This window comes from Papaver somniferum, chromosome 3 (genome assembly GCF_003573695.1).
Source record: "Papaver somniferum cultivar HN1 chromosome 3, ASM357369v1, whole genome shotgun sequence".
Taxonomy (NCBI): domain Eukaryota; kingdom Viridiplantae; phylum Streptophyta; class Magnoliopsida; order Ranunculales; family Papaveraceae; genus Papaver; species Papaver somniferum.
This window is the reverse complement of record NC_039360.1, coordinates 23,896,215-23,920,051: the sequence shown is the minus strand read 5'-3', so window position 1 is coordinate 23,920,051 and position 23,837 is coordinate 23,896,215. Positions and strand designations below refer to the sequence as shown.

Below are 23,837 nucleotides of genomic sequence, written 5' to 3'. Positions count from 1 at the left end.
ATACTTCCGACAAGCAAAATTTCACGGTAGCATGGGGGTTTATGGATCGGGAGAATGATGTGATTTTTAATTGGATGCTAGAGACCTTGAAGGAGATATACCGTGGCGATCAAACTTCGAGGATCATAGTAACATATAAGGACCAAGCACTAATGAATGCCATTGGAGTGGTTTTTCCGGATGCTAAGCATTTTCTTTGCACATGGCACATACAATGCAATATTAGAAGTAATTGTAGAGGTCAATCCAAAAGCCAAATCCACAAAAAGGTACCGCTCATGAAAAGGCCGAAGATGAGCGTCTTCAAAAACTAACTCCGGAAAAAAGAGAGGTGGACAAGAAGAAAAGGCAATCAGAGCATGAAGCGAATGGGTTACTATGGAAGGATTTTCAATATCATTGGGATTTAATGGTACACTCAATGTCCGTGGCCGAGTTCGAATCCTACTTGGAGAGTTTTATAGGGCTATGGAAGAAAGATTACGAGAAATGTGTGGTTTATTGCTTGAAGGAATTGTTGGATCCTTACAAGGAAAAATTTGTGTATGCTTATACCTACCAACACATGCATTACAAGAATGAGGCGACAAGTATCGTGGAAGGATCTCATGGACGTTTGAAAATCTTGCTCCGAGGAAGCCAAAACACCGTAGTTACATTACAAGAAGCCATCCATGAATACACCAAGGCCGATATCACCAAGATAACCGCTCAAATGGAAGAGAGTAGGATGAAAATCATCACAAGCTACAAGGAACACCATCTGTTGATTAGAAATTTAAATTATAGGGTGTCTCATTGGGCAATCATTGCTATGATGAAGGATTACAAATATTATGTGAATAATGAGATGGGGAGAAGAAGAATTGAATGCTCGTGTATGACGATGACGGCCTTCGGATTTCCGTGTCGTCACATGATCGCGAAGTACCAACAAGGGATTCCTTTTGAAATCATTGATCCGTTTTGGAAGAAACTTACTTTCAAACCACCCCCAGCCGAAGAACCACTCGAATCCTTTGTGGACACGGATATTGGAAGAGAAATCATCGAGAAATTCGCACAAAAGAATGGCTTGGGAAGAAAAGTTTTGATATACGACTTAAAACTAGCCGCGAACCCCCATATGGTACCGGTCGGAGAACTAATGGTGCTACCGCCGACGGGAAAACCACCTACCAACATGGATAGGAAGGAAGAAAGAAAAGAGAAGACAAAGAAGTGATTTTTGAAAAAATGGTTGCTAGAGTACAAGGGACGAAGGGGAATGGACCAATTACCCGAGAGCATTTGATGCAGATACCTCTATGTGGTCATCTCCTGGCGAAAACGTGGAGTTGCGTTGTTCATGTATTTGATAAGGGATCATGTTATACATACACACAAAAATACACCATTTGGGATGAATCGCTTAAGGATCAGAGAATTGTTTTATTCAACCATAACAACATACATTATATCGGTCTTAGAGTACGTGATGATTGTCCATTACCACCGGTAGATAAAGTTAAATGAGGTCTCGGAGCTCACCAAGGAGTGTCTTAAAAAATACGATGTTGATAGACACATTTATGTGTCTAATATGTCTCAATTGTATGTATTATTAGTGCTCGATTTTGTATTTATTGTGTTATTTTATGTCTTTGTAGGAAATTTTAGAGAAATAAGCCCTTGCGGCGAAATTGGCTTAAAAAGTGGTGTTTTACACCCCAGGATAAAGTGTTAAAGGCACTCCAGAAATACGCTAAAAGCACCCGGAGGAGTTGTTAAAAATACCCAGAAAAATTACTATTTCCTCCCCAATTGCTAAAGGGACCCCAGGAATGGATAAAGGGGAGGTCCCTTTCTTCCAAAATTTGAAATCAGAAAAAGGCGGGAAAAATGATGCATGCAACTGGCAGAAGTTTGATCGGACATTTGGACGTGATTTTGTGCGATTCAATCGCTGAAACTTTGTGGAAAGATGTGATATATCATAATAAAGATGCTATGGGTGTTTGGTTCGACCATAATTGACTTGAATTGGCTAGGCAATCCACGAGCTGGAAAAAGGGGAATACGTGCAGGGAAGAGTTGTTCACGGGATTCAGCGTGTTTGTACGTGTTTGGATGGAGTTGGGATGCTGTAAAAACTTGTTTGGAGTGTGTTCCACATCAACAGAAGCGCGGAAGAGGAATTAAAGGAAAGAAAATCCCGTATTTCTTTGAAAAGGGAAAGAAAATATCCCGAGTAAAAGAAGATTATTTGGGATTAATGGAGGAGATTCAACGCGTGTTTTTGGTTTAAATAGGTTCCCTGGGAGTCCTAGAGGGGTTGTCGAGAGTTGGAGGTCGAGAGGATAGCTCAAGAGCAAGAAATCACGAGTTGATCAAACTCTGTTTCTGCTGCTGCTGATGATGAAGAACACCAAGAACACGAAGAACAGACTGGCGTAGACAGTCGTTAATCAACAGTGTCTAGACGCACACTGGAGGGTCGCAGTGCAGTCTCAACATCAGCAGCACCTGTATCTTATCGTTCTTTTTGTGACGCCTTCTGTGGGTCGTACATTCACTGTTTTACTCATTTTTATCATTTTAATCAACTTTTGAGCAACAAACATGTATTTTGAGCAAGTGATTAATATGAGAAGCTAAATCCCAACACTGGGACGACGGATGGAGCCCTATTTCACGCATGTGGTAATTTTAATAATTCTTTTTATGACTTTTGCACTTGTTTTTAATTGATTTATGGTTCGAATTAATTAGTTATCATTTTATTTGATGGGTCATGCTTGCTTAAATGTTTGATGTTCCATGCTTACGATTTATAACTAATATTTTGAGAATCTATATTGGCAAAGAATAAGAGTCCATATTTTTAATATTTGAACTATAATTGCATGGAATTATTATTTGAATCACATGAATGGAATTTGGTGAAATTATTAGTCCCAATACCTCTCACCATTGTTGATATTTTTTTTTGTATATAATTTTATTAAACCTTTAAATTTAATCTTCATAAATCTTTGAGTTCGAATCCTATTTACTACAACAACGACTCTCAAAAACTTTAATCATTTTGGCGTCGCCGATGCGGATTTGTGCTTAGGTAGAATTTTTAGGTTTTTATTATTTTTTATTATTCCATTTGTTCTTTTTACGTCTCTTTGGTTGTGTCTTTGTATTACAGTTTTGAAGTTGGATACTAAAGACCTTGGAATCAAAGCTTAAAGCTACAAGAGAAGGAAAAAAGACAAAGAAAAAAAAATGAAAGAAAAAAAAAAGAGAAGAGAAAAAAAAGACAAAGCAAAAAAAAATAAAGAAAAAAGAGAGAGAAAAAAAGAGAGAGATTTATTTATTTTTTATTTTTTTTAAGAGACTTTCCATTTTATTTTACTTTTGTAATTATTATTATTATTATTTGTATTTCTTTTCATTGGACTGGACTTTGGACAATTTATTTTAATTTTAAACCCTACGGAAGGGGTATATATATAAAAAAAAAATATAAACTGTTTGCAGGGAAGGACGACGATTACAATATCGTCTCGGCCCCTCGGGTTCGCACACTGACACCGGAGTCAGTGGCCCGAGTCGACTACAGCGGTTCTTCGCCCACTGGTACGGGAGGTAAACTTCTAAACACTCGCGAATCTCGTTTCAGCGGGTTTACTGTCTGCCTTAAGGTGATTATATGTTGAGGACTGAACCGGCTGCTTTAATTTCCTAGTAAAGGGCAAGAACTGGCCATATAAGATAAGGGTTCGGATTTCATCACCGTTCCCTTCTTGCCCGCCTTAGGAAAACGAAACCTAACGCGAACCCAAGCTTAAAATTTGATTAGAACGAGACCGATAGAGTAACGAGCTTGGTAGGAAAATCCTTCGAAAAATATTGGTTACTCTTTTAAGCATACTTCAAAGTTCTTGATGGTTTCTGTAATTTGAATGCGTGACTGCGCCGCCTTGTAATACCGGTGAGGCTTTGGGTATCAAAGCTCCACTGAGCTTCCCTCGCCTCGATTCAACTTACATTAGCTCGGATTGATTCCAGAGGGGTGTGCTCAAATTGTAACGAATTCCTTTTCGAAGGAATAAAAGATGGTCTAGAAAACAATCTAAGGGGAGCCATCATGCTTTTTGTTTGTTAGAAATCAGTAGGTTTGATTTGGTCGAGTCATCCTTGTTTGTGATTGTATAGAATTCCCTTGTAATTAAGAATGTCGAACTGGTATGACAGAAGCCAATACAATGAGTATCGATCTGAATATGAATATGGGCATCATCATTTTTATGACCATGGTGGGAATAGTAGTTGGGAACGCCAACCTTTTCAAGGTTATGGTTCATACCATGGTGAGCCCAATTACCATCCACACTCGAATTGGTCTTACGAGCAAGAAAATCAGGAACACTGTAGTACTGGTTACTCGTTTTTGGAAACTAGTCCTGATTATGATATTTCTGAACCTGTTCCATCTCTAGAAGAGACCCAACAACGGATTGAAAGGACGTATAAACGTTTAGTTGCAATGAATAGTTCAAAAGAAGAGTGTACACGATATTATGAGATGATAAACGAGAGTGGTGAACGTATAAGTGTTATGCTCAGTGAAATTCAGGCACGTCTAGAGGCAGAAAATGAAAAGTTGGCTAATGCTGCTTGAAATAATCTAAATTTCCAAAATAGGGTTTCTAATTCTACCTTTGATATCAATAGTGGATATTTGCCTAATTTAGAGGACGAGGCTAGAATAAAAGACACTACTTATTTAGATAAGGTTCAATCATCTTTGTACTATTATGATGAGGATAGTAGTAATGAATAATCTGAAATATGTAGGCATAGTGATCAGGAATCTATTAATCCAATTGATCTTTATAATGATTATATTATTTCTAGTTCAAATCCAAATTATTTTTTATGATTATTCACCTATTCAAAAGGACGAGGATTTGATTAGGGATACCACCGTTTTAGATGATGTAGTTTTTCCTTTTGATTACGAATTCCGATAGTGGTTTAGAGGAACGGATTTATTCCGAAAATGATGTTTTAGAGTCTAGCGACTTAGAAACAATAGTATTAGATGAAGAAGATATACCCGTAGAGATGAGTAAAGATGCACTACCTGATAATAAATTAGAAGAATCAATTGACCATTTTCAAGAATCTAATGATCCAGAAATTAGGGGGATTGTAACTAGTCTATCTAGAGACACTGAAAACTCTAAGTTTGGGGGTGATTATCACCTTCCTAGTGCCTTACCTTTAACTCTCAGAAAGTCCCTTCACTTAGGACTTGATATCTCTGCCTCGACAATTTTACAAGATTACCTTCATACTCGTTTTCCCGAACCTAATGATGTCCAGGAAGAAGTTCAGTCGTTAGAAACCCATCCTCTGGTTGATGTGGTTTGCCCAGGCTATGATCCCCAGATTGACTTTGTTTTCCGACCAAATAGTTTTCTTCCAACTGTGGGAATGTTTATATTCCAAATGCGTCGAATATTAAGTTGTGAGACTAAACCTAAATGCTTTAGGAAATTAGAATCGACACATTTGCTTAAGAATGACCACTACTCTCATTTTGGTCAATTATGTAAGTCAAATCTTATTGACTTAGAGGATCCTCAGTTATTTAGGTTATTATTGTACGCTTCTAAGATCATATTTGAGTTTTTCCAGACTCTAGGACCTAATGATTCGGATCCCACCTATGAAGAAACGCAACCAATGAAAATTTTCTATTTAGACCCTTTCATAGAACCTGAACCTGAACCACAATTAGATATAAATTTCTTAATCAGGAAACTAAGTAAGGGCATGCTAGTCTTGTTCACTTTCTTGGTTCATTGCAGTTTCCTTTGGTCAGCTCTATTTAGTTTTGAAGACCCACAGTTATTTCGACTGTTATTTTATGGTTCGAGTTGACTAATCCTTTCCTAAGTCTGGCTGAAGACTTTAAACTTAGCACTTCTTGGGAGGTAACCCAATATTCATGCGACACGGTAATATCTTTCCTTATCTCTTTTGCTTCATTGGTTACAATTTCTCCTTGTTCATGCTTTTAATTTCATCTTTAGAACATTGAGGACAATGTTAGATTTAAGTTTGGGGGTATGGGAGAAAGTTCTTAGTTGCAATAAATAAGCTCCAGAGACTAGAAATTTATGCTTATTAAGGTTAGTACTAACTAATCTAAGTGGATGGAAGCATTTTGGTTGTAGGATTTGAGGAACCAATCTGATTAGATGGAAACATCTAAAGAGTCTATTCATAAAAGCATAGATCTCAGGTGTTAGAAAAAGAAAACATGGTAGTTTCGCCATATTCTCGTGATGGAAACATCGAAAGAATCCTGATCACTTTTTTTTTTTTACCATTACTAGGGTGAAATAGAGTGACTGAGATGGAAAAAAAAATTGAGACCAGACCAACCGGAATAAATACAATAAAGTCGACCACTGGTACCCTTGTATATGCCAGCTGAGTTTACCTAGAGTTAGGATTATCGACCACTGGTTCCCTTGTATTTGCCAGTGTGTTGATATTAGTCCAGACCAGTATCTCAGTCCATTAGGATAGGTTCACCTTAGTCAACATCATCCACATTTTTCTCTACATCCATCTTCTTAATCTGTCCATGTGATTGGTTGACTCCGGTTTATGATGTCCAGAAACTATCTGAGTAGAGCTCTGTCACTTTATATGAATTTTAGTATGCTTGAGTGCAAACTCATGTACAACAATTGGAATTTCGCATCAGGATACTTCCTCCTGTAGTCAATAAGTATGCCAACCAAGGAGATTCTTTAGTTCCTTACAAGGTTCTGCATAGATAGCTAGGGTATGGAGTATTGGTTTTGTGGGTACACCTCTGGTAAACCCTCCCGAGATTAACTCGGTCACTAGGGACACCTAGTGAGTTAGGATTTTATTTTCCATATTAGTTTTGCTCGAGGACTAGTAAATAATAAGTTTGGGGGTGTTGATAGACACATTTATGTGTCTAATATGTCTCAATTGTATGTATTGTTAGTGCTCGATTTTGTATTTATTGTGTTATTTTATGTCTTTGTAGGAAATTTTAGAGAAATAAGCCCTTGCGGCGAAATGGGCTTAAAAAGTGGTGTTTTACACCCCAGGATAAAGTGTTAAAGGCACCCCAGAAATACGCTAAAAGCACCCGGAGGAGTTGTTAAAAACACCCAGAAAAATTACTATTTCCGCCTCAATTGCTAAAGGGACCCCAGGAATGGATAAAGGGGAGGTCCTTTTCTTCCAAAATTTGAAATCAGAAAAAGGCGGGAAAAATTATGCATGCAACTGGCAGAAGTTTGATCTGACATTTGGACGTGATTTTGTGCGATTCAATCGCTGAAACTTTGTGGAAAGATGTGATATATCATAATAAAGATGGTATGGGTGTTTGGTTCGACCATAATTGGCTTGAATTGGCTAGGCAATCCACGAGCTGGAAAAAGGGGAATACGTGCAGAGAAGAGTTGTTCACGGGATTCAACGTGTTTGTACGTGTTTGGATGGAGTTGGGATGCTGTAGAAACTTGTTTGGAGTGTGTTCCACATCAACAGAAGCGCGGAAGAGGAATTAAAGGAAAGAAAATCCCGTATTTCTTTGAATAAGGAAAGAAAATATCCCGAGTAAAAGAAGATTATTTGGGATTAATTGAGGAGATTCAACGCGTGTGTTTGGTTTAAATAGGTTCCCTGGGAGTCCTAGAGGGGGTGTCGAGAGTTGGAGGTCGAGAGGATATATCAGGAGCAAGAAATCACGAGTTGATCAAACTCTGTTTCTGCTGCTGCTGATGATGAAGAACACGAAGAACACGAAGAACAGACTGGCGTAGACAGTCGTTAATCAACAGTGTCTAGACGCACACTGGAGGGTCGTAGTTCAGTCTCAACATCAGCAACACATGTCTCTTATCGTTCTTTTTGTGACGCCTTCTGTGGGTCGTACATTCACTGTTTTACTCATTTTTATCATTTTAATCAACTTTTGAGCAACAAACATGTATTTTGAGCAAGTGATTAATATGAGAAGCTAAATCCCAACACTGGGATGACGGATGAAGCCCTATTTCACGCATGTGGTAATTTTAATAATTCTTTTTATGACTTTTGCACTTGTTTTTAATTGATTTATGGTTCGAATTAATTAGTTATCATTTTATTTGATGGGTCATGCTTGCTTAAATGTTTGATGTTCCATGCTTACGATTTATAACTAATATTTTGAGAATCTATATTGGCAAAGAATAAGAGTCCATATTTTTAATATTTGAGCTATAATTGCATGGAATTATTATTTGAATCACATGAATGGAATTTGGTGAAATTCTTAGTCCCAGTACCTCTCACCATTGTTAATATTTTTTTTTGTATATAATTTTATTAAACCTTTAAATTTAATCTTCACAAATCTTTGAGTTCGAATCCTATTTACTACAACAACGACTCTCAAAAACTTTAATCAGATGTCAACATGAGGCGATGGGAGGAATTGATCGAGCCGGATCAATTCGAGGGTCTCCAATTGTTGTAATGAGTATTTTCCTTATGTTAAAAACTTGATCTATCGGATGCTTATATTTTGTCGCTTTCTTATATTGTATTTTGCAAACTTGAACCAAGCTTAATGAATGAAAGTGGTTTTGTTTTTTTGGGAAACTTGGACTCATGAAATTTGTTCCAGAATCAGCTTTTTCAGAATCGGTTTATATGGAGTATAATGTAATCCGATTATTGGATACATAGATTTTTAACTAAACAATCGGATTACATATGGTCCAAAATGATCCGAACATGAATCAAGAATCGGTTGATTTGTGTATTAACGTAATCCGATTATAGTTGATGTTCATCACATCAACTCAGAATCGGGGTATGTAGGTTCACGGTAAAATCCGATTAGCTTCACAATCGGATTACTGTGGTTTATATATAAACCGATTCTGGGTGATTTTCAGATACCTTGATGAGCGAATTTCAAAGTTTTAGAGTTAAATAACTGTAGAGTATCTCTTAGAAGGAAGGGGTTAAAGGGATTTAACTCAATCACTTGAATTGTCTGTTTTTGGTGTGTGTTTTTTTTGTAAACCTAAAGGAAATTAGATTATAATTGTTGTTTGTGATTGATTAAGATTTAGTTTTAATTTTGATGGAAGTTGAGTTTTGATTAATAATTTTTGTATTTGTTAAATAAGTTATGATTTTGTATTTGTATTTGTGTTAGAATAATTAAAGTTTTTTTAAGGTTAATCTAGTAATTTTACATAAAATTAGACATCCCTTATCATTCTCTATTGGGTGGATGAAGAAATGCATAGGCCCTAATTAAGTGGCATAGGTCTCAATTTAGCTAGGGTAGATAATTTACAAAAAAATGTACTAATAATTTGTATTATATAATACTTCCATTATTATTGCTACTTGTTACAGTGATGCTATAATTTTATCAATTTTTTCTATACATTCTAATAAAATGGATTCTAATTTTTTTTAATAGAAAAGCCAATTCTACAATGACTGATTATTATTTTTTTTCTACGCAACAAAAATTAAATCAACAAAAAAAAAGAACAGTCTAATAGGTTGGTAAATCGGTCATGATAATATATTAATCGTTATTATTAATACTGATAATAATTATCTAATAATTTTATGTCGACTGAAGTTTTAAACAAGTCAAGAAAGCTTAACTCCATCGAAATCGATAGACAACGCCGCCCATGAGACTAGGAACCTTCAATCTCTAATGATTAATTCTTTTTTTTTTTTACTTTGATGTAAATAAATATCGCTCACTTTTTTTTATTTATTCCTGCAGGGTCGATATTTTGAAGTAAATTTTGTTTTTGCGGCGAAACTAAGTACTTATTATAATTAAAAAAAATAAAATAATAATAATAATAAGTTCGTGGGGTTCGGGCGGGCCCACAAAAAAGTAGTTGGGCGGTCCAAGAAAACGAAGAAAGGCAATAAACAAAGGAAGGCAGCTGCAACACCAAGCAATACAGAAAGAAGAGAAGAGAGACAATAAAGAGGAGAAGAGAAGACATAAATTCCTTCAACGTCTTTTCTTCTTCTTCTTTGGATGATTTCTTCTGTCTAACTTCATTCTCCATTTCATTAATCAGAAAAAAGGATTCATCTTTATCATCAAAAATATCATCATATAATCTTATTAATTTACAAAACAATCCCTCCGTATTTCATTATTTGGTAAAGTAAGAAGAAGAATGATGGTTGTTGATAACAGTTTTGATCTATGGCAAAAAGATGTCTTCTTTTCTGCTGCTGAAGAAGTCCAGAATTCTGCTGATATGTATGTCTCTCCTTTCCCCTCTTCAATTTTCCAATTTTTAGGTTCAAATTTTTAATTTGCTTCTGAAATTTTAATTTGGATGGTATTTGGGTAGGTTTATTTTTGATTTCTAACAATGGGTTTCAATTAAAAAGGTTAAATCTTGATTCTTTTTATAAATGGTGTAATGGGTTTTTTGTTTTTTGCAGAATGGAATCAGTTTACAGGACATGGGTAAGGGAGACAAAAGAAGGGTTAGAATCAGATGATTATTCCGATGAATTGCGAAGAGAGGTTCAAACTGCACTGGGAACTGCTAAATGGCAGGTTAGTCTGCCTCTCTGTGTCTGTGTAACTCTCAACTCACTCAATACAATGTTGTTGTTATGATTTGTTGATTGTAGATTGTTGTTTTTGCTGTAACAGTTAGATGAATTTGAGAGAGCGGTTCGGTTAAGTCATCGAATTGATGATAATCGAACGACTAGGCATAAGCAATTTATAAGTGTGATAGAAGGGCAGATAGCTCGTGTTGAAACTGCGTTGAAGGAGGCGCTAAATGAGGGAGGGAATGAACCTCTTCGGTGGGTGAATTTAGATGAAGAAGAAAGAGATGATTTAGCTGCATTTCTCTCTGGGTCATCTCCTGGGACATCTCAGAGTGGAACAGATGAATCTGTGGAGTCGGGGTCGATTAAAGACGTGCACCTTTGTGGTGCTGGTGGTTGTGCTGCGAGTGACAAAGAGATTATGGAGTGTAAGCGGAAGGGATTTAAAGAGGTTTTAACTATTAATAAGGATGCTAAATATGTTGTAGAACTGGAAACGAAAGAAATTTCTGGGGCAATGGATGATGCAAATTGTCAAGCAGAGAGATCAGCTGGTCAAACGAAGATGTGGAGTTCGCCAAATTTTGGTGATTGGAAGATTGTAATTGCTGATGAGGGTGACAGGAGGAACACGTTAGTATCTGAAGATGAATCAACAAACAAAGGAAAGGTATTGAAGAGTAGTTTTTGGAGGCAAAGGGGTGAGGAGCTTCCACAAACAAATGTTGGGATATCAAGTTCACGGGACATTAGAGGAGTACGTCGCTTAACTCAGGTAAGAGCTTAACTCATATCTTCAAGTTATGTTGGAATATCGTTTAGTGATAAATCAAGTATATACAAATAATCCCTGAACTTTGCACTTGCTTGGGTAATCGTACGTTTATAGAATTGAGTTTGCAATTCTGGATAACAGACAAGTCTGAAAATTTGCTGCATTTATTTTTACAAATTGCGTCGAAGTCTAAAAAAGTTACATCAAGCAGTTTTTCGGATGCTAGAAGCTACTGAGATGATTAGGTTACCAAATCTTCAGATGAATCACTGTGTTCTAAACAGTTGTTTTCAGGCTGCTAACTAAATGATTTCTATTTGTCTCTATGAAAGGGAATATGCTAACAAATTTCTGTTATTTCAGCTTGTTTCGAGATTGGGTGGTTGCCGGAGGCAGTCACTGAGCCCACGACACATGAAGTTTAAATCTCCTGTTCGAGTCACGCTCCTGGTCATGCTAACAATTTTTTTAATTGGTAAGTTGCATGTTCTCTCTTTCTTGAACTTGTGAATACCATCAAGGGGGAAATAGTGGTACATACATAAGTAACTTCGGTGCAACAATTTAAATAAATTCCATGAAACTTATCGGAACCATGCTAATTGCTTAATAAATTGCCAAGCGCTGTCAGGCCAACTGCTGCAAGAGCACTAAAGAAAGAAAATACAAGTGACAATGAGTGCTTTTTTTTGGACGATTAACTGTTAACGTTACTGATATGAATTCAGGGCAATTGATAGGAAATAAAGAAGACTTCAAATTTGTAGTTACTGTTCAAGTCAATTATCCATTGTGCCAAGTAGAAGCGTAACTAAATCTTCTACTCTTTGTCTGTTTGCAGTGCCTTTCTTATTCTATTCAGCTTGAGAAAGTGTTGTATGGAGATAAAAAGGTATGGTCCCTGTAACTGTTGACATATTCTTTTGTAGGCAGTACTAGGTAGTGTGATCTGTAATCTGTGTTGCTTTTGTAGGCATGATGACCACTTGAGACTGTATATATCCATTTCCTTTTCTTGTGTATGATTGTATAGTCTACCGTGTAGGTACCTAAAGTTACCTTCTCATGCAAAGAGAACAGTCATGGCAAGTAACCTTTTGATCATCCCATACCTTAAATTGAATCCCACCTTTTAAAATGGGAATTTTGATATACCTGAATTCCTTGCGGCATCCAAATGGGTCCCCAAGGTTGATGATGGTTATTGACACCGAGATATGGTTCTAGAAAGATGTCACAGCAAAATGTACTGGACTCCAATGTTGAAGGCCAATGGCATGCCATATATAGGTAGAAAGTTCGTGATATTAGTAAAAAACGATGACAGCTTAATCGGCTTCTATTCGCACTTGTAATGTAATGCAATGTATTTTTAATGTACACTTTGTCTTCTCTCTTGCTTTATAATTCTTCTCATTGTTCTTCTGCATGCAATAGAAAAGTTACTCTTCACTGAAATGAAAAATTACTAGAAAACTGAAATATCGCAGGACAAAAGAAACTAGAAGAAAGCAGAAAATTTGTCTTATTCTTCCGGTACCCAGCCATCCCGCAGCTGCGTTGTTACTGAGAAGGTGGATCAGCTCATCTGCAGAATCATATTCAATAGTTTTAGCTTCTTTAGGAATGAAGGTCTTCAGGGAAACCATGTTCTCCACTTGAGCGTGCAGCTGATAATCCATGGATGGGCAATAAATATTAACATCATCACCGATATGACGCACTAGGTTTCCGTTCATTTTAGTTTGAAAGATACTAGGATTGTAGCGGGAGCATTCCACCACCTTGAGGTGTTTTTGTTGCAGATTGTAGAATATAAGACGCTCCCCGTTGAACCAATACAACAGTACCTGATTGGAGAACGTTAATATACGCGTAGGTGGCGTAGTAGCAGAGGGGACCTTGCTTATCCATAATCTGAACATTGAAAGTTTCCTCCCTGGTCCATACTTGCTTGTCCTTGTCCTTGTCCTTCAGCATATACATATGAACCTTGTAACAACAAACACCGGTCTGATGGCCGCAATGATGATTGTTAGATCTTCTTGTTATCCTCTCAGAATGTGCAATACAAGGATATCCTTTAAACTCCAAAAGATGATCATCTGCTAAATACTGACCCTCATTCACTGGTGTTGTGGAGGTCGAACGAGAGCAACGTCTCAACATGATTATTATTACCGACATTATGCTTCATTCTCCAGAAAAGATCACCACCGCAGAAGGTGGCTTGTCTACATAACGTTCTCGAAACTCTAGTGACCATTTGACTAGGAAGAATCGAAGAACCCAGTGGCGGCGAGATATCATAAGTACTAACGCATATCTTTCTCCATGAAATAGTTCCAAATGTAATGACCATGCAAACAAACTCGTTTTTGGCTATTGAACCGAAAACAATTACAGCCTTCTATACTTGTGATAATGAATCAAAACCGAAACCATGACACACGAAGCTGTATCCTCCAGCAGGACATGCACAAGGATGGACAAATTGTTCACCCCGGTTCGGGTTAATGACGATTATCCAACCGCGAGTATTAGTAGGTTGGCCGACTGTCCTCATGCAAGCAAAACCATTGCAGAAACCTACTATCTCAAGTATGTTTTGGATATTTTGACCTGACAAATATATTAAACTTCAATACGTACTTCCACAGTTTCTTACTTCTAGCTCATCAGCACTATCACATACACTAGTTTTAGTTTTAGCTTACACAGTAAAACAAAACAAAATTTGCTTCTTCCTTTGAACGAAACTTACATAGGAACTAAGCCACCTATGCTCTAAAGTCATCGCCACCTTTCCTTTTCTTATTTCTATTCCACTCTTTACTTTCCTTTTTCATAGAATTGCCTTCTACTGAGACTTTTCTAAATTTCTTACCCCCTCCTCGTTCTTCTCCTCTAGAGTGATGTCGTTTGAACCCAGTGAAACCCAATTTAGCCATTGAAGCTTCAAGACCTGGAAAGTTGGAGGAGCCAGAGGGCTGTGAAGTACCAGCGGAAGCCAAGAATTGGTCGACCTCTACCCTCATCTTCTTTACACTCCTTGGCGGTGATAATCTTGAGGAAGATTCACCAACAAAGCTTTCGCTCGACTTTTTCGTTTTCTTAGTAGAACCAAAAGCATCATAAAACTCTCTGTAAGCTGTTTGTTTCGATTCTTGTCTTGACTTCCACTGATCAGGCCGTGTTGCATATCTGCATGTAACAAATACAAAAGGAAGATGAAAAATAAGGAGATCGTGATGGAAGGAGCACAAAACCATGATTGCATGAAACTGAGATATAAGAGGATGTGGTCGCTTACCCATCAATATCTAACTTCCTCAACAGATGCGGACCTTGCTTTGTTTTGGACAGTTCCGGTCTCACAGCTAACAGCTCAGATGCTATAGTCTCTCTTAATGTAAGATTGCTGGCCGTGAAACACTTTTCAACTATAAAAGAGCCCGATGGGCGCATTGCAAGCTCTCCAAAATGTTCCCGCAGTCTATTGATAAAGCAACAAACACAAATTAGGAGTTTGAAAATCCATGTGTAAAATGCTTGACAAAGACGCAAACAAGGAGTTTGAAAATCTCATGTGTAAAATATTTGACTTGTAGGCTTAAGTTGAAAACGAAAGAAAGATGTTGTTGCAGCATAAATTTGTTTTGCTAATTTACTCTAGCTGAGTCTAATTGCTACATGAATGTTACCGATTAATAATTCGTTCAAGCATTATTCTCAACGGTCAACTCTCTGGAAACATGGAGGGCCAAACAGATGCTTTCCTTGTCTGATATATCCAAGGGATGAAAGAGCAGATCCACTGGTTTAGTTTTGTTATCTTCACTTTAACGTCCTAGGTGTAGGATAAACATGCAAGCAGGGTACCTTACCAAGGAATCCTACATCATGACTAAGCAGTTCGGGAGAAGATAAAGGCTATGAAAATTAGCAACTTACTTGTATATAAATCTGCGTGTCTGTTTCGCACAAACATTCGAAGATAGAAAACAGTCAATAACACGTCCTCCTCCTGCATCCTTTGCTGCTTCCAAAACATGATTTGTTTCCATGGATAAAATGCTCGTCACATATTGCTGAATAAATCCCTGTTAACATCAAAAATAAGACAATGCCGCAAGTTTAGTTCATCTACCATCATTTGCAATGATGCCACCAATGAAAGTATAACAGGTCAAATGGAAAATCACATCAATTTGCACTGAAGTATATGGGTTAAAAGCATGGATCATTTTGTATAGTTATCCGCTAGATGATGGCTACAGGATGAATGAGGCACCAGAAAGACGTAAAATGGATAAAGTAGAAAACAGCATGCAGGAAGAGAGGGAGAAGAATATATAACATACACTCGGAAATTTGAAGACTGTTTGTAGCATTAGACAACCCAAGACATTCATCTTGTCATCCTTGCCCCACTTCCAGTTGGACTTATCTTCACTGCTAAAGTAGCTTTCTAGGAATAATAACCGAGGAACAATGCAGTTACTAGATTCAGAAGTAGAACATACTGCAGCAGCAAGCGCCTCGGAACACTGAACAACACATCAAGTATAATAAAGGTCACTGACAACAGATTGGAAAATCGTGAACAGCATAGGGTGAACCCCTATGAATCTTTGCTAGTAAATTATAGCAGAACAGACTAATGAAAAATCTGTTGTAGTTGACATATGAGTATATGACCCCACAGGTCCACAGCAATGCTATCATTGGCAATAGTTGAAAGATATATATACTGAGAAACTTTGGTATCAGTTACAGAATAAACCAACATTTATCCCTAAAAATCTTACCATCTTTCAGGTAGGTTACTTATAATACATAACCAGTTTTAATATAGTTAACCAAAAGCTGAAGTGCGGAATGAATAGTTGGAGCTTCTATGTATTAATGGAAAATCTCTACACTTTACACGGGGTTTCGGAACTTATATGTACACATGATCTGCTTTGCACTTTTCATTCTACAATTAAGAAGTTTAGCATGCCAATGAAAACAAAGAGATAAAGTGTAAAATACAAACCTTCCTTTCATTTGTGTGAAGCTTTTGACTTGCAGCTATGATGGACGCAACCACTCCTGACCTCCCAAGTTCAAGAAGTTCTCTAAACTTTCCACCCAGCTCTTTCCAAATTAAGTCCATCTAGAGAAGCAAATGATAAATGAACCAAATTGATTAGGAAACAAGTAGATCCAAATTCATTAGCCATGGGCTAAACATTGATCACATAAGCAAAAGAGGACTGCTTCAGATGACTAAATGTAATAATACGTACTTACTTGATCTTGGGTTTTTGCAGCAGAAACTAACGACTGGATCACAAAACTTCCCAAGTGAGTTGAAGAGACCTTGAATAACCTATTGCTGAAAATTTTTGTGAGAATTTCATTGTATAGGGTCTCCGGTGCCACTTCCAAAATGACCTGCAACAATTATGTAAGAAATTTGCTTAAAAAAAGCGTGTCCAATATTTTACTCTTTTGGTTATCTTTTTTGAGAGTTTAGAATTTTTAGTATGAACAGTGTGATCAGCTCTTTCATAACAGGAATAGTTGAACTGAATTTTCAACTATATGACATCTTGAACCGTAGAGAGGGTGGAATCACAGAGTACATAATAATACACATGTTTGTGCACTCAAAGAAACAGATAACCGACCTCCATTAAATGACTAAAAGCATTGTCATTCAACAAATCCAGCGTTTTCAGCACAGCAACATTTTGTATCAGGTCTCCTTCTTCTCCTGTATTTTCTCCATGACAGGCAAGAATGATAGGAATTATGTTCATCAACTCTTTATCTTCTCCCACTAATAACTTCAAAGCAGTCTGCAGGAAGAACCGTAACCAGAATAATATATCAGAAAGGATATCACTGTAATATTAGCACCTCTGAGGGGGAAAGCACACAACAATAAAGAGTGAGTGGGCACAGTTCAATTAGATTTCACTTCAACTAATGTTCTGGCCATTAGGCACGACTGAAAACGAAAAAACCACTTATAAAAGAAAAACTTGTACTTCACATAGGAAAATTTAAAGAATATCAGGAGCAAATAACAACCAAAGAAATACCTGCATCACTAAACTGCTACACTGGTCAACCCAGAGAGTTGCAATATCTTTTTTGGCACATTCTATCATCCGTGTAACAAGAAATTTTAGTAAATCAGGAAATCCTCGCTGATGCTGTGTGTTATTTCCAACATCCTTTGTTTCCTTGGTACTAAACCTCTCTGCTAGAACAGTAGATGACTTCGTTACATGAAACTCTTTCGAAGAATCCAATGGAACTCCTTTACAGAGACAAAGAAGACTCCTCAGAACATGTGATCCATAACGGTCACACATCACATTAACAGGTTTTACCACAATCACCTGGCAAATGATGACAAACAAGTAAAGCCAAGGACAAATACAAGCAGTTGCAGACAAGAAGTATTAGGTACAAGAAATACGGTCAAATCCCAGACGCAAATACACATGCAAGAAACAGTAGTTCATATGTTTTACTAATACATATATTTATTGATGGCGACAAAGTTTTATGCTATCGCTTAAGTACACAAGAAAGATGGTATTTATGTATAAGTATATCCGTGACAGACTCTGCCGAAATAAGTAAACTTGTAGGTTCCAGCGGGACAGCTTAAAATAGCCTTAGATTGGCTTTGAACCTACCCATATTATCAAATTAAACTCCAGCGATACACTACGCAGCCCAGACACAAATATACAGGCAAGAAACAGTAGTTGAAATGTTTAACTAATAAGCATATATGTTCTTTGATGGCTACTGATTAGGTGCCCAAGTAAAACGGTCATCCAAAATGCAAATATACATACAATGTGGAAGTCCCATTAAACAGTAAGCAAAAAAAGAAAAAAAAAAAAACTAAACTAATGGCTACTAAGTTTCTTGTTATTACTTAAGTAAAAGTTGGACAAGCAATTGGTGAGTCTGTAAAAGGGAAATGCACAAAGAGATATATATATACCTGACATATCTTGGTTAAAGTCTCTTCAATAATGGCATACATATCATTATCCTGAAGATGCACAGCCAAAGCTTTCAACGCAGTCTCAGCGACATGTGAGCCTGACCTATCCATCGCAATCAAGGGAAACACCTTTGCAGCATTTTGTAAGAAACCACATAATTGATCCAAATCAGCACCTTCAAGTAATGCTTGTAAATCATGACTAATAATATAATCAGTAGCAAGTTCTAATTCTTTCCCTCTTGTTTCCTCTAATGCATTTCCACATATAACATTCCGCTCCTCAATCTCAGCTCCTTCTAATAAATTAGCAATTTCCGAAAAGTACTTTGCCGTCTCTGGATCCACTTGTTTCCTCACAACGGATGATGATTGTTGATATGACGAATACTTATCACCACCACCACCGCCGCCGTGATGTTGTTCTTTACCAGGTCTTCTGTTTTTGCTTCCCTTAGTATTATTATTACTCCTTCTACCTCCGGATTGATTATCAGTGATACGATTCATTCTGTCCCCAGGCATTTGAGGATACTCTTCTTCTATGAGATTGTGATTGTTATGAGTTTTGTATCTTCCTGATTGAAGCGCTTTTGAACCAATACAAACCATAGACTACTGCTGCTGCAATTACCATTTACGAAAAAACCTTATGAATAGAAAAATGAGAGTAGAAAAGGGTAAACCCTAAAAACCCTAATTTCTTCTTCTTGCTGCTGCTGCTTTGCTCAACTCTATGAATGAAGAACGAAGGTAGAAGAAAAGGGCTATGGGATCAGACCTAATTCAAGCGAGCCGCTCGTTTGCTTGGGCTTGGGCTTCTTCCAGTCACTTGAGACTTGGTTCAAGTTCAATTAGATCACATCTGACTCGTAACCCGCGAATCAGTGGACGAGTCAGATCAAGACGTAGAGTCAGACAAAAACAAGAAATTACTTCAAGAAACCCATCGTCGTCTATTTAAAGGAGACAGAGCTTTTCTATTTGATTTCAGTAAAAGAAAAAAAAATCATGGAACTATCAATAGATGATGCTCTTGAATTGATCAACCCAATAATGGAATTACAAGACGAGATTGATAAGGTTAACCATGACGAATATGAGCGCAAGTTCAAACTAAAGCAGAGTTGCAAGGCTACACTGCGATGGGATGAGAATCAAGGATGTCTCCGACACCCATGCATCACTTCAACACAGGAATCTATGTTTCAAGAGAGAAGTGAAATTATCGAAACATTTCCTCGTTTCTGGCCAACTGCGTTAGCTGCTGACCACACGCTAACGATTTCAGGCAAGCAAGGAAAAGTACAAAATGGGACATGAGCAGCAATTGATGTTAGTGAAGGGCCAGAGGGAAGTGCACAGAGAGTGTGTATTTGAGGAGACATATTTACGAGCGACGGAGCGAAATTATCCAACGCATTCCTTGTTTCTGGTTAATTGCTAGATGCTGAAGGTGTCGTATCTGGGTACACAATTACGTTGGAATTCGATAAGAATCCGTACTTTGAATATCATGAGTATTGATCCACTACAAGGATTATTCTTCTCATTTGTCGATTGACAAGTCTGCTTGCTTAAGTCTTTATAATAGCACTATGCTTATATGAGATTTAGAACTTAAAAGGACACCACACATTCAAATATTGATGATTACTTCCTACAATATAAAATTAGAAGAAAGAACATTCTAACGACTCTGAAACAAAAATTACTACTGAAAATTGAAACCTCAAAAGTGGTCAATCAGCATATCAAAGTGTGTTAATTTTGCCTTTATGAAAGGTAATCAAATCGTTGTTAATAAAGATCGACCATAAAGAGTTGTACAAGACCTATTGAAAAGACGATAAGAATGACACAGGAGGTCTGATTTGTTTTCAGTAGCAAAATACAATTCCATTTATGCAAGTATGTTTTCAAATGATTCTCTCCAATTCTCTTGCGTAACTGAGGGTTTGATTGATGAGTGGCAAGGAAGGGATTTCCTTGCATGGTGCTGATTCTTTTGCCTTCCGAAAATAGACAACACCGTTCTTGATCTCCCAGTCTGGACGCTCCTGCAAGGATTGCAGTTCAAACTATCATTAAGTAAAGCTTCGTACTAACAGGAGACTAGTGAAATCGCATGCGCAATGCGCTTACAACATGAATGAAAATGATTCGACAATCCAAAATTGTTGCATGACATAACTCATTTTGTATATAAATTGTTAAGTCTGATGTACTTGTGTTTTTGCCGTCTCATGCTCAATAATATTGTGATAACATCAAGATGGACCGTTGCTAGGCATGAAAGGCCGAATCATTTTAAGTTCTTTCAATTTATTCTCAATTTCTCTTCCTAGCTTGCTCAAGTTCACTCATTTGTATCACCCTAACGCAAGTCTATTTCTCAGTTGACAAAGGGGGCACTATTGACTCTTATTTCCAATTGGGTCTTAGTGAACTAAGATTTTTCTGCTCCTACTCCTATTTTTTGAGAAGTTAGGAACTTAGAATCAAAATCCAGAACTAAAAATGAACCAATTAGAAGAAGACGAACAAAAATCGAAATCCAGAGTTACGGTTTGAGTGGTTTGAATTGAGAGTTGTAACCGGTGTTGGTGTTTTGAAATTAATGAAATCGAAATCATAAGATTTGGGGACTTTGTTGGGTCTCTCTTTAAAAGAGATACTTTTTTGTTTCCAAAAATCTTGTTCACAGCATATGAAAGTGCATCAATGGACATTGCTATATCAGCCCTGTTTCATTCTAATAACCTAGGCAAGATAAAAACGTGGAGGGGTAGTTTTGTAGAATAACGGTTACACCAAAAAGGAAACTTTACACACTTCTTTTACAATACTACCAAAAATGAGCTATTATAAGCACTTAGCGGAGAACAACTCTTTTACAATGCCACAGAAAATGAGCTATCATATATAAGTATGAAGTAAATATATATAGTTTAAGGGCTAGAACATGAGCAAACTAGCAAACATGCTTGTTGTATGTAAGCTATGAAATCAGGTTGGTTAAGACGCAAACTTCAATTTTCATTTCAAGTTTTCATCTCGACAAATAACAGGAGAATTAAGTGCAATCATTTAATTATCATATATTATTAAAAATGTTACACACCTCTGTGACGTATTCAGACAACTCTTTGTCGGAAGACAGCATCAACATCTGTTTGGCATCGGCAAGTGACAGATAGTCATATGCCTTCTCGCTACATCCAGCTATTTCATCTCTACAAATGGAGAAAATACAGGAAAGGGTCAAATCAAGGCAATGATAATAAGTGGTTATCCCCACAATTGTTAGCTATAGGCCAAGTCTACCAGACGAAAGTCAGCTTTCCCTAAAACTATTTTAGCTTTCCCCGTAATCATAATAGGGAGCAAAATGCTGGCACATCTGGAAGGATAGGCGTTATAGAACTACTTGCTTTTGGCAGACACAAACAATGGTACTAAATCCGTAACTGCACCTCAGTTACACTGATACTATTAATTAAAGTTACTTTATACTTAAAAATGGAATAAATAAATAAATTCTTTTAACCTTCGTAATATTCGAAGGAAACAATAGAATTACCTGACTGTCTTTGCTAGAAGATCCATGAAGTACACATAGGTCTCATGTGGAACAGTTTGCCTAGCGCTCAGAACACGATTATAAGCCCCTTCCATGAAAGATTGCTCCAATTCCACAGCATGCTTGATGCAAAGATTCTCCATAGCACCAGCAGAAAGAATCTCTAACTCAGTATGAAACTCCGCAATCCTATTCTGGACAAGGAGCCTTAGAAGGTTAAGCCCCAAGATAGGATACTCCTGTGCTGATGGTGGGAGCCGTCCACTGTTCAAACAATAAAACGAATTTGCATAAGTGTGAACTCAGTCTCAAACATGTCTCATTCTTCAAGAAATAGCAAATTAAGGATACCAGTTCAAATCCTATCAGCTCATATGGCTACAAAGAGCCAAAATCAAAGCTATGGATAACCTCATAAAACCCCATTCTGAGTTTTCGGAAACTAATTCCAATCTTATCAGCTCATATGGATTCAAAGAGCTAAAACCAAAGCTACATAGATAAACTCAAAGTCTCAAACATGTCTCATTCTTCAAGAAATAGCAAATTAAGGATACCAATTCAAATCCTATCAGCTCATATAGCTACAAAGAGCTAAATTCAAAGCTATGGATAAACTCAAAAATCTCCATTCTGAATTTCCCTCAACTAATTTCAATCCTATCAGCTCATAGGGCTTCAGATAAACTCAAAATCCCCAATTCGAGTTTTCATAAACTGAAAAGCTTGACCTAGTGTTTTATCTATTTTGTGTTAAAAAGATAAATACACTTACGCTGTATCAACATAATAAGGCTTCAACTGAAAGAAATCTCTCTCAAATGCATCTTGATCTTCTGCTTTCACACTTAGAACAACAGCATGCTCATATATATCCCCTGTAAAAAATCCGCACCTCATTGAATTAAAATCAAAAACCCTAAAAAAAAGAAAAACAGTGAATCGGCTGAGTTAACTCTAATAAAATCAAGCTTACTACTACTTACTTGCTATAGTCAATTCCTGAACTGAATTTGGTGTTTCTTCTAGCAATGGTGGAAGACTTCTAAATCCTGTCAACATTACCTACAACCAAAACACAAACTCTTAGATCTACGGGGGGGAAAATCAACAAAAAATCAGAAAAAATCTAGGGTTAGGGATTTGGGAGATCGAGTGACTGAGGATATTATTACCTTGAGCTGAGAAAGAAGATTGTTGCAGGTTTCCAAATCATTCCTCACTAACGCAGCTTTGAATCTCTCGAACGACTGTGCAACTTCTGTAAGTTTGGGATCCATCTTTCTTCTTGTTCTTTCGTTTTCTTTTGCTTTTCTGTTTATGGGATTAAGTGACGGACCAAACAATATGGATTCCCCCTTATTTATACATGAAAGAAACTGAACCCGGACCCGAACGGACTGCCCTAATAAAAACGGTGCAAAAATTCTAAACAAAGTACAAACCCTCCCAAAAACCGTTGAGAGTGGGATGCACGGACGCACCAGTTTTGGTGCTGAGACCGCGTCTGACGAACGTTGGATGCAGGACACGCCCCGGACGCTGACTCGACGCGTGTCAGGTGCACCACATGCGCGTTCCACGTGATTCAGATGGTGACGCTGGGCTGGACGCATATTTCGTGTGTTGGATGCAAGGCTGGACGCATTTTTCATGCGTTGGACGCATATTTTCTTCATGCTGGTAGCCAGAATCGAACCTCGAACTTTAAATTCCCATTACCATCGCACCAGCACTCTTTTTTTTTTGGGATTCATTGTACATCTTTTTTACCTATTTGTTGTAATTGTTTATACCAAACCGCTGCTGAT

At 37.2% G+C, this 23,837-nt stretch overlaps 3 protein-coding genes across 4 annotated transcripts; 1 reads left to right on the top strand and 2 right to left on the bottom strand.

The window, feature by feature from the left end:
• Window positions 1-10,016: 10,016 nt before the first annotated feature.
• Window positions 10,017-13,473, top strand: LOC113355582. Of its 2 annotated transcripts, none has more exons than XM_026598476.1 (6): window positions 10,017-10,339; window positions 10,528-10,645; window positions 10,745-11,422; window positions 11,786-11,897; window positions 12,264-12,314; window positions 12,913-13,473. In XM_026598476.1, the coding sequence occupies exons 1-5, from the start codon at window positions 10,254-10,256 to the stop codon at window positions 12,287-12,289; spliced, it is 1,020 nt and encodes a 339-aa protein (XP_026454261.1). In that variant the 5' UTR covers window positions 10,017-10,253; the 3' UTR covers window positions 12,290-12,314; window positions 12,913-13,473. The 2 variants fall into 2 exon arrangements, with proteins under 2 accessions (XP_026454261.1, XP_026454260.1); XM_026598475.1 differs by lacking the exon at window positions 12,913-13,473 and adding an exon at window positions 12,468-12,851 and having other exon boundaries at window positions 10,018-10,339.
• Window positions 13,474-14,003: 530 nt separating this feature from the next.
• On the bottom strand, window positions 14,004-19,183 carry LOC113355581 (pumilio homolog 23-like). The gene is made up of 9 exons (XM_026598474.1): window positions 18,441-19,183; window positions 17,518-17,820; window positions 17,101-17,271; window positions 16,721-16,864; window positions 16,464-16,583; window positions 15,787-15,972; window positions 15,377-15,525; window positions 14,736-14,918; window positions 14,004-14,626 (listed from the first exon to the last, which is right to left on the bottom strand). The coding sequence occupies exons 1-9, from the start codon at window positions 19,053-19,055 to the stop codon at window positions 14,203-14,205; spliced, it is 2,295 nt and encodes a 764-aa protein (XP_026454259.1). The 5' UTR covers window positions 19,056-19,183; the 3' UTR covers window positions 14,004-14,202.
• Window positions 19,184-20,134: 951 nt separating this feature from the next.
• Window positions 20,135-23,368, bottom strand: LOC113355580 (26S proteasome non-ATPase regulatory subunit 8 homolog A-like). The gene is made up of 6 exons (XM_026598473.1): window positions 23,202-23,368; window positions 23,013-23,091; window positions 22,802-22,904; window positions 22,027-22,290; window positions 21,568-21,679; window positions 20,135-20,503 (listed from the first exon to the last, which is right to left on the bottom strand). The coding sequence occupies exons 1-6, from the start codon at window positions 23,304-23,306 to the stop codon at window positions 20,363-20,365; spliced, it is 804 nt and encodes a 267-aa protein (XP_026454258.1). The 5' UTR covers window positions 23,307-23,368; the 3' UTR covers window positions 20,135-20,362.
• Between the last annotated feature and the right edge of the window lie 469 nt (window positions 23,369-23,837).